The sequence below is a fragment of the Ostrea edulis genome, chromosome 9, assembly GCF_947568905.1.
Source record: "Ostrea edulis chromosome 9, xbOstEdul1.1, whole genome shotgun sequence".
Lineage (NCBI taxonomy): Eukaryota > Metazoa > Mollusca > Bivalvia > Ostreida > Ostreidae > Ostrea > Ostrea edulis.
Genome location: NC_079172.1, coordinates 61,021,011 through 61,032,949, shown reverse-complemented (window position 1 = coordinate 61,032,949; position 11,939 = coordinate 61,021,011). Strand labels below are relative to the sequence as shown.

At 35.0% G+C, this 11,939-nt stretch overlaps 1 protein-coding gene across 1 annotated transcript; it reads left to right on the top strand.

Annotated features, from left to right (window-relative positions):
* Positions 1–5,699: 5,699 nt before the first annotated feature.
* LOC125658671 (sodium-dependent glucose transporter 1-like) lies at positions 5,700–11,281 on the top strand. Its single transcript, XM_056149802.1, has 3 exons — positions 5,700–5,943; positions 7,749–8,040; positions 10,110–11,281. Exons 1-3 carry the CDS (start codon positions 5,737–5,739, stop codon positions 11,162–11,164), a joined length of 1,554 nt encoding a protein of 517 aa, XP_056005777.1. The 5' UTR covers positions 5,700–5,736; the 3' UTR covers positions 11,165–11,281.
* Positions 11,282–11,939: the final 658 nt, after the last annotated feature.

Sequence of the window (11,939 nt, the reverse complement as noted above, 5' to 3'; positions counted from 1 at the left end):
CTCTCGGTAAAGTCTCATCTGAAAGCTCCATGACTCTCACTTCAAAGTACAAAGAAATTGACAAAGGGGCAATTATTATATATTTATTACTAATTATTACAACTCTGGACTCCTTCCTTTGTCGCTGATATGACGCATCAAATCTCTCTCTCTCTCTCTCTCTCTCTCTCTCTCTCTCTCTCTCTCCGTATGTCTCATCTCTCATTTTCAAATATGCAACTTGATGCAAACAGAATCTGAACAGTCCGGGAAGCAGAAATTGAAAATGAAGCAAAACTGTACATTCTCATCTCGTTGTCGACCCAAACCGTTTGTTCTCTGTTCATCCTGTTCGATATAAACCGACTGTAGATAATCGACGACCGACGAGCTCAATTTCATATTTACACCCTAACATGAAACGTAAATCAGAGTCACATAGACTGAAAAACACTTTCCTTGTCTTCAAATGCATTTCTTCAGGATAATAGGATATTTTATGAGTTTCATAAAAGTGCGAAACGTCATTGAGAATTGAAAAGCAGATACATGCACTAAAGATGTAAACCCCACGAATTCGAATTTACGGGAGATATATTTTGCACATTAAAATGGCGTGGTGGATCAAATGCAGTGTGTACCTAAACGGTAGGTGTTATTGTCTTCTTAGTAAGATTGACATGCATGTCCCTCTATACATACACCTAACCCAACGGTAAATAACCATAGATACCATGTCCCCCAGATATGCACTTAACCCAAAAGTAGATAATCATAAGTGTCATGTCCCCCAGACAAGCACGTAACCCAACAGTAGATAATCATAAATGTCGTATTTAAGTCCAAAAGGTTTTAATGAAGTGGATACATGTACATTTCAATTACATTGTAACAAAGTGATAAACTAAAGTATATATATATATATATATATATATATATGTGTGTGTGTGTGTGTGTGTGTGTGTGTGTGTGTGTGTGTGTGTGTGTGTGTGTGTACGAATTCCTTTCAATTTTATGGTCATTAACTAGGTTAAAAAGGAGTAGCCCATACGTACGATATTCCTATCAATTCCATGGTTAAATATTAGGTTGTCGTTGCTATCTATTGGTTTTCCATTTCTAGAAGACCTATGTGACTTTGGTAAGTACATATTGTTTTCCATTGACACAGACGATAAAATTCAAAGAAAACTGAGATATTCCAGGTCATGAGAGCATTTTATAACAGAGCCAGTTAGTTCGAATGTAACCTGACTGTTTGCAATATAAGAACTCTCCTTTATTGAGCTTTGGTGTTGAACATCAAGGATTATTCAGATACTATATCTGCACTATGAGGTGTACGGGGGAAACACTGGATGTAAGTGCTGCGATATCACTAATGAATACATTAGTACAAATATATGTTTGTTTTGGACTTTAAGTAAGGCGTGACTATTTCGACGCTGCATATTTACCGCGTGTCAAATGATGACCTAGATTCTCATTGGTTAAGAGTTCAATCGCATCAGTGATTTCGGATTGTTGCTGACAAAAGTCGAAATAGTTCCACCTCTTTAGTGTAAGAAGCGCTGTCATTGGTTTTTCGCTACCTATATTGTAATCTATTACATGTACATGTATATTGCTCCTGAATGAAAAGAGTATAAATGCAAATTTCAGTACAGAACATTGTCAGTCTTATGTCTTGTTATGTAATTTGAAAGTCGTTTCAAATCAAATTTCTAAACATGAAATGGCGATCAGGTCACAAAATTCCATTTCAGTTAAGGAACTATTCAGCTATTTAAGTGATGAAAACAAATATTTGGTGGCGAGAAACCCGGGGATATGGGGTTATTTGAGACAAGATCTTATTATTTGAATTGAGTTTCAGTGTCTGATAAACAATTTCAACATGAACTATTTTAGATTTCAGTCATTTCAAATACCTTCCAATATGACCCGACTTACAGGAAGCCGTTTATATTTTGTTGCTATACGACGGTAGACGCTTTTGTAAACTCAAACACAATTTTTTACCTTGTGAACGGAGCAATCCGTAGTCAAAATCACTGTTCCAAGAACGCCTAACAATCGATATGAAACAAGTCAGAAAGCATTTCACCCAATGATAGGTTGTATTGGCAAACTAGATTTTATTTAACGATCATAGAATTTGCAAAATGTTGACTTTAAACGAGACCCTTAAAACCCCTGCATCATTAACGTGTTTTTCAGTAGCGTACCTCGATTAAAAAACTGATTATACGTAGAACAAGCTCTTGCGTATCGAATCAGTTGAAAGATATAAACACCATATGCAGATGATAATGGAATATTGTTACATAAATATGGGAAGTTGACGATGGAGAAGCTGAAATCATCCCGTATATCATGAACTGGAGTTGTTAGTTTGCCGTCAATATCTATTTTCAATAAAATATCTAAGTATGAAGCAGAAGTGGACGACTCTGTGGTGTCTTTTATCTCGAGTTCACAGGGGTATATCGAATCGACATATGAATGACAATTAACATTGTTGATAGATAAAACGTCATCGATATATCTAAATGTCGAATTGAAGGCCACAGCAAGAGGTTTTTTTCTTCTCAGGTAGGGGTTTTTGAATAAATTCTGCTTCATATCAATATAAAAACAGGTCAGCTAACAAAGAAGCACAATTGGTGCCCATGGGAATTCCAACAGATTGTTGGAAGACCTAATCACCAAAGACCACGAATACATTGTTAATTAAGAACTCTAGCATATTTTTTATTTCAACTTTAGAGTACTTGGGTGTGGAATAAGAGTGGTGTTTAACAAAGTATTTTTTTTAGATGACTAACCACAAGAGTCAAATATTTCCGTTTTCCATTTTTGTTGAAGCAACTTTCTATAATGTCAAAAAATTAAGTCTTTAATTTATCGTGCGTTATAGTCGTGTAAAGTATTGAAAAGTCATAAATTTTTATGTTATTGATTTGAGAAATTTTGTATTATAAGAAACGCTAAACATATATTGCATACAGAAATGGTGACAAGTATGCTGGAATTGTTGGAATCAACTGTTTTAATGAGGATTTTTTTTCTTCTCTTTTTATAATTTAAATGCATGTATATAAATTGCTAGGACAGCATGCAATATTTTATTTGGGATTTGTTTTTAATTTGCTGGTTTCTTTTTATATATATATTTTTTTAGAATATATAAAACAAAATAAAGAATTATAAGAAAAGAAGAAAATCCATGGTCTTTCCAGTATCACCTTCACGTTCAAGGTCCCATACAATTGAGAGCTTTGGATCGACATATAATACCTGTAAACAGGAATATGTATTTCACATGGGGGATGTTTTAAAAATAGTTTCCTTTCTCCATTGATTTGTATAGTAAAATGACAGATGCGTCTGTTTACGTACCCTTAAATCATAGATATTATTGGCAATTCAAACTGGGCATTTAGTACTTGACAGTAATGCTTAATACACCCTGCAATAAGAACTTACTTTAAGTCCAATAACATATTGTTATCATTGAATCACACTGGTGTTCAGCTGTTTGGATGTGAATATACATTTATATAGTACTGTTCCGATTTGAGTATATTATGCCAAAAAAGTGGTCAGAGTTCTAATAAATAGCACACGACCCGAAGTAGAGTGATCTACTTGTTTTAAAAAGCCCTGACCGTAATTTAGACATGATATGATAAATTATATGCTATTAACGTAAGCATTATTTCCACACGATTTGGCAAAACTAGTCATTCAAAAAAATCTAGGTCGTGTGAATAAAGCTTACATATAGAAGATTGAATCATAAATAATTAAGGTATTGTCTCATGAATTAATTCCTCTATGTATCCACGCTAAAATAGGGTCATGTTAATTATGTAGCATACGACAAATGTATCTCCTGCGCACCTGATCCCATCTCTGGTATGTACAGGGGTCTGTGTTTGCATTTTTCTTAACGTGTAGCCTTTATGAGATATGTCACTGTTTGATATTTTCTATCGTCACTTGTTCATTCATTATCATGACTATTATGCTGACTTTCAATACTAATACATGTATATGTATATATATTACATGTATATACTGAGTGACCAATAGTATTGCAACAAGCATGGCTGACGTCATCACAATGTTTATATCAGCTGCATGAAGAAGATAGATTGATTGATTGATTGATGTTTTTCCGCCACACTCAATAATTGGTGGCGCCCAGTTTTTATTGGTGGAAGAGGAAACCCAGATACAATGTAACTGGGAAGAGGCCACCGACCTTCCGAAAGCAAACTGGGAAACTTTCTCACTTACCGGCGCGAGCGGGATTCGAACTCGCGCCGACAGAGGTGAGAGGCCTTGTGATTTTTAGCGCGATGCTCTAACCACCCGGCCACGGAGAGAAAAAAAAACAACTTTAAATGAAATAAACGTTATTTACTTACCTTTTTTAGTATTTTGTTGCAAAGCCTTTCTGGATAAAAACATGTTGCAGACTTGAAGATATCGAAGCATACAAGCTACGGATGTATGTTTGAGAGAGACCATTCCTAATTCGTCTCACTGCAGCCACTTGGTCATCCCCGTTTTTAATTTCATCAATCTCACGGGACAGTTCGATTCTGATACAAAGCCTGACATTTTCAATGACATTAATGTCTGGAGACTGTGCAGGCTATTTGAATTTTGGAATACCGTTTTCTTGTTTCCAAGTACCAATCTGTCTAGAAGAGTGGGAGTTGCATTATCGTTTTGGAAAATTGCTTATTTCCAAAAACTTTGACAACAAGCCATAATTGATTATCCACCAATTCAATATACTTTGCTAAGTTTAGATTTCCATCAACAGGTACAAGAACACCAATACTATCAAGGATGATACACCCCCCAAAGCATACAACTTACTTTCGCGGGAGTTATTTTGTCCAATGACTACCCGTGTTTCGTCTGAGAAAATAAGTTTCTGCCACTGTTCAGATTTCCTATGTGTTTTCCCTCGGCACCACAAAAGTCGGCGTTGTCTGTTGGCTTTAGCGATTGTTAGCGTTTTCTGAATTTTGCCCCTTTGTATCCTTCCTGGTGTAACCTACGACGAACACTTGCCTTCTGTTTGTTTTCAGAATGCGAGAAAGTTTTCGATAACCCCTCTAATCTATCACTCGGGGCTTTCCACTCCGGGGATCGTTTTCAACCCTTCCTTTTCGATGAATTTTTTTTCAAACTCGTTCAACAGTACTTTGATGGATTCCCAATGATTCAGCAATTTTGTTGTCATTAAATCCTTTGAATCTAATATTACAATCCGTTCCTTTAGGTCCGTTGACAATTCTCTCTTATTCTTCGACATTGTTTTCATTCGATACCTTACTGGAAATCTTCCACTACTTTGAAGTACCAACGGTTCCCTATATTATTCGTACCCTAGTTAATTAGCATACCTGACATTACGACTTTGGTTTACTTTCTTACGCGTCAGCAATGAAAACATAATTTGAAGCGAGTAAAATTGTGATTATACGTCAGCCATGTTTGTTACAATACTTTTGGCCACTCGGTGTATATATATTTAAAACATTTAGTTCCAATGGAGCAAATTGTGTTGAATACACAATTTAATTATATGGCATTGTAAATGTTACAATAAATTCAATAATCAATTATGTCACATGTATTGTCTATGTTTCAGAAAAAATGAAAAAATCAGAGAAACATAACAATGTTAGTGGCGACCCTGCTGATAACGGTACTGGCACAGAAATAGATGGTATGCTAATGAAAAAGAAATTTAAATCTCTCAAGAATATACGGCATCAGGGAGATCAAGAGGTAATATCTAGGAACTCAGATGTTTGGAATTCGAATCCCAACTCCAAAGAAGATGGCGGTAGACTTTGGTTCCGACTGAAGAATGACAATCTCTTCAGGAAGAAATATACATTGACAATGGCATATATTGGGTCCTTCCTCACTCTGGTAAACTATACAAGATTCAGTAATACCCGAACTTCATGTACACGTAATATAATATAAACACTATGAAACTACACATAATTCAATTTAGATACTATGGAAATACATGTATATGTAATTCAATGTAAATACTATGGAACAACATCACAAGAAATGAAAAAAATTCAGCTCAAAAATAGTTACATATACAATCTTTTTATATATCAGTATTTGTTCATTCTAGATAGGATCAAGATATAGGGCTCACGACGGGTGTGACCGGTTGACAGAGCATGCTTACTCCTCCTAGGCACCTGATCCCACCCGGTGTGTCCAGGGGTCCTTATTTGCCCAACTATCTACTTTGTATTGTTTATAGGAGTTATGAGATTGATCACTGTTCGTTATCTTTACCTTTCATTAGTCACTAGGATTTCGGCAGAGTTCCTTCCTATCACTTTTTCTATTAGTAAATGTTGGATACATGCTATATAGGAAACCTGGTATTGTACAAATATTTGTAGGGAACATGTTAATTTGTTTGTTGGTGAGATTTATAGAATTTGTAAGAAATCTGCATAAGTAGGTTGTAGGATTACTGTTCTTGCATTTTAGGATACTTGCTTCTGCATTTGTTGGGAATTCAGTTTCTGTATTTGTAGGGAACCAGTTTCTGTATTTGTAGGGAACCTGTTATTGAATTTGTTACTTAATTTGTAGGGAACATTTTTATTGTATTTCAAGGTAATAGCTAATATTTTTGTTGGGACCTCTTATTGTATTTTTGGGATACCTTTTATTCTGGGCACCAGCTACTCTATTTGTAGGGAAACTGTTGTTGTATTAATTTTCTAGGAAACCTGTCATTTTTATTGTAACGTACATGCAATTTATTTGAGAATTACCTTTTATTGCATATGTAGGGTACCTGTTAATTGATTTAAAGAGTACGTGTTATTACGTATGTAGGATACCTGCTAATTGATTTAAAGAGTATGTGTTATTACGTATGTAGGATACCTGCTAATTGATTTGACGAGTACCTGTTATTACGTATGTAGGATACCTGCTAATTGATTTAAAGAGTACCTCTTATTACGTATGTAGGGTACCTGCTAATTGATTTGAAGAGTACGTCTTATTACGTATGTAGGGTACCTGTTAATTGATTTGAAGAATACCTGTTATTACGTATGTAGGATACCTGCTAATTGATTTGAAGAATACCTGTTATTACGTATGTAGGGTACCTGCTAATTGATTTGAAGAATACCTGTTATTACGTATGTAGGGTACCTGCTAATTGATTTGAAGAGTACCTGTTATTACGTATGTAGGGTACCTGCTAATTGATTTGAAGAGTACCTCTTGTTACGTATGTAGGGTACCTGCTAATTGATTTAAAGAGTACCTCTTGTTACGTATGTAGGGTACCTGATAATTGATTTGAAGAGTACCTGTTATTACGTATGTAGGATAACTGCTAATTGATTTGAAGAGTACCTGTTATTACGTATGTAGGGTACCTGCTAATTGATTTGAAGAGTACCTCTTGTTACGTATGTAGAGTACCTGCTAATTGATTTGAAGAGTACCTGTTATTACGTATGTAGGATACCTGCTAATTGATTTAAGGAGTACCTGTTGTGATATTCCTTGAGTACCTGATATTGCATTCTTGGGACATCTGTTATTGTATCAATTTGTAGGGCACCTGTTATTTCATTTGTAGGACGCCAGATATTATACTTGTGGGATATCCGTTATCTTACTGTATTTTGTAGAGCAGCTGTTATTGTATTTAAATGGATCTGTTATTATATTCCTAGGGGTGGGTGGAGGGTCAATTTGGACCCACATTTCCAGAACTTCGATTCATTGTCCACACAACCTTGGAGAGGGGGTCCCTATTCTTCACAATGACAACAGTTGGATATCTTCTTGGAGCTGTTGTTATGGGGTACCTGTTTGATAAACGGATTTTGGACAGAAACCTTCTAATGTTTTTACTCATAGCCGGATATGGCGTCACTATCGCCATCATACCTTGGTGCAGTCTATATGAGTTTATGGTCATTATTCATGTCGTAAAGGGGACATTTGGTGGCGGGCTTGACACATGTAAGTACAACATATATCTATCACGAAATAATAAAAGTTTCTGTTCTCTTTATAGGGTTTAGGAGATTGATTTTTATCTTCACTTTTCATTATTCAATCATACAATAAAACAATCATAGACATTTCCTCAGCATTTAGAAGTGAGCATCTCGAGTATTTCGGATATGACCTTTTTAAAAAAAAAATCATTTATTTGAAAACATACAATGTTAGTTGGGATAAAATACCCTCGGATACTTCCGCATAGTTCTCACCAATGGTACCAAGGGTTCATTGGATTGAATGTATTTCATTATTTTTTATGTAAAGGCATATATATAATTCATATATAGATGCATACTATTACTATAAGTATAATAATAAATATCAAATATTTGTTATAAATATTTGTCATGGTAATATTATATACAACGTTGATGTAGATATAGCAACAGTAAAATAACATAGAAATTACTTAAGGTATAATGTATAAACAATGTCGTCGTAAGTTGAATGTATAGTTATGATAATAAATATTTAAAGATAATATATATACATTGCAGTCTTAAAGGATAATATACTTTGTAATGAATATAAAAGAGTATATGTATAACATGGAGTCTCAGGATGGATGCGCCACTGCGGCAAATACTGTCCATTCACATCCTATAAGACTGTCCTACTGGAAGATTGGTTTTTTCACAGTAGTCATGTTACATCAATTTATAAAGATTTTCAAATCATTTATGCTCTTTTGCATTTATAGACTTCAATACTGATGAATAAAATATTGATTTTTTAACATGATTATATATATTAAAACTCGTTTCACTTAAAGAATCTATAAATGTGCATAACATTTTATGTTTGTATATTCTATAGGCTATAAATAATTTATCAATTTATAAATTTTGGTATTATCGTTTTGTTCTAGAAAAAATCCAACAATAATGTGCTTCCATAGAACTTTGAAAGAGAGATAACTGCTTACAGTGTTCCATATATTCAAAAAATTATCACACGCGTAAATCAAATGCTTGACAGTCTCAATTTGTTTATAATGCGCACATGAAAGGTGACGATAACGAACAATCTCATAACTCTTATAAGAAATACAAAATAGACAGTTTGGCAAACACAGACCACTGGATTCATTCTAAACATCTTTTTTTTCCATTTGCTAATATTTGCATTATATAGGCATAATATATTATTCAATGACATAACTGAATTCCGCTATTTGTTTGTCTTTCAAATTTTTAATCTTACATTTATAAATATTTATCCAATTAGATTCATCGTATATTCTAAATTCTTCAGACAGTAATTACCTGAAAATTAGGTTTGCAAAACTTTTTGTCAACCAAATTCTTATATATATATATATATATATATATATATATATATATATATATATATATATATTACCATCGAAACATACGTGTAGGTCCCTGGTTGCAACAGATGTTGGCACGTTAGATAACTCTCACTGCTATGCCCGTAGTCACTCAATATAGGTCTAAATTTGTGGTACTTCACCTACAGCTGGTAACTTCTCAACATGAGTGAACAATACTCGACAAGATATAAAACAAACAACTGACCAACTATATCTTCAGTCAATGAAATGCATCAGTATACAACTATATCCTCAGTCAATGAAATACATCAGTATACAACTATATCCTCAGTCAATGAAATACATCAGTATCCAATTATATCCTCAGTCAATGAAATGCATCAGTATCCAACTATATCCTCAGTCAATGAAATGCATCAGTATACAACTATATCCTCAGTCAATGAAATGCATCAGTATCCAACAATCAGCTCATCCCTAGTCTTGGTGAATACGGTATTCCTCATTAATAGTTTCAATGATAATGTAATTTTGACTCCAGCCTGAGATCGCGAATTGAAAGGTTCTGATTTTGTGTCTGAGGAATGTCCTTCTTTATGATTGCTCGCTTTTTTCTTCCTGTGGATAATTCATACTGAAGATTATATCTATACCACAACAACCAACTATACGTGTAATCCCTGAAAATATCTGGATTCCTGGTTATTTTCTCTTGCTTCGTTTTAAACAGGTGGGAACGCCGGACTCGTGGTGATATGGGGTAGCGGGGGTGACGCCTACTTCAGCGCTCTACACTTTGCATTTGCTCTTGGTGCAATCATAGCTCCTTTGGCAACTGCGCCTTATCTGATGCCACGTGATGATAGCGTGTTCGATACCACACACAACAGGACCCACGGATTCCTAAATTCAACAACCAAAAATCATTCTTACGTTAGTATTGTAGGGGATGTGAATAATCAAACTAATTCAAATCTTACACACACGTCTCCGGGGAATCACGCATCAATGGTTTACATTCCATACACTGTTACAATGGCGCTTTGTATTCTTACGTCACTTCCGTTTCTCGTGTTCTTCCTTGTTTCACTACAGAAATCGTTGGAAAGGGAAAAGGTAAACGAGATCCAAAATAAAGGCAAAACACAAAGGCGTCTAAGAATTATGGGATTCATCACCATGGCTATTTATGTAGCGATATATGTAGCAGTTGTGAAAACTTTCTCAGGGTTCCTAACGACGTTCGCTATGTCAGAGTTACACTGGACAAATTTGCAAGGGAGCTACATCACTTCCAGTCAGTGGGGAGCATTTGCCACTGGGCGATTTTTAGGAATTTTCTTCGTGCAAATTTTCAGTCCTGGACGAATGATATTCGTATTTAATTTCATGATGTTAATATCTCTGCTTGGCTTTTTGATTGCTTCTCTTTATGACGTCATAATTGGCGTTTGGATATTCGCCGTGTTAGCAGGTTTCTCGATGTCAATTATCTTCCCTGTTGCTTTGATGTGGACAGAGCAGAATTTTTTACGAGTGACGGGGAAAATAGCCTCTATTTTTCTGGTTTCTGCTTCGGTTGGATTTCTAGTGAACCCCCCTCTGTTAGGGACATTAATGGACACGTTTACTCCAATGTGGTTTTGTTACTTGTTGTTCGCAGAGACAATCTTATTAAGTTTGCTCTATTTCGCGGGCTTGTATACAGCTACACGGATTAGGAGAGGAAAATCGATCGCTGCGGAAGTCGAACTAACTGTTTTGAAGGAAAAGACGGAGACATGAAAAGCTTTATAATGTTAGTCATCTATCTGATTATATATAAACTCTAAACACTTTGTACCGTGTTACCGGTCTTCTTCAGTCCTGTCTATCTCTCATAGCAACGTAACGCAAGACTACCTACACGAAAGTACAGTCGAAATATTTCTACCAAGTGTTTAGAGTATTTTTTTTTTAATTTTACTTCGAGAAAAGAGACTTCATATATATATATATATATATGAGAAAACATCATGATAATAGTTGATATATCCAAGACGCAACGTAGAGCTTGCTCACAAAACATATCAACTTTTGCTATTTTATTTCACATTATCGGGTGCATAGATATGATTATGTACTCCATTTACAGAATGTACATACTCTAGATAGTATTCAGACATAAAATTACAAACTCCTAAATCAGGTCAAATCTGACCCTTAATGTACCTTTTTCAAAATCATAAAAAAGCCAGGAAAACCTCAAATATTTCGGACTAGACTCCAAAGTGCGATGGCCAAGTCAAAGTGCGATGGTCTGCGCTAAACCCCGATGATGTGACACGCCAAAGTCCGATGGTACACAATGATGTATCAAAGTGCGATAGAGTAACACGCCGAAGTCCGTTGGCTTGCAAAACTGAATGGGCAGTGTTTTGGTACAGACTGTACCAACCTTGTTTTGTTTCACCAAAATATTAATGCAAAATGGTCATAATAATAAAAACTTATTTCATTACTATTTAGTTGTCGTGTTATTAAACACAAACTTTTCAAACGCGAAATCACATAGAATGTT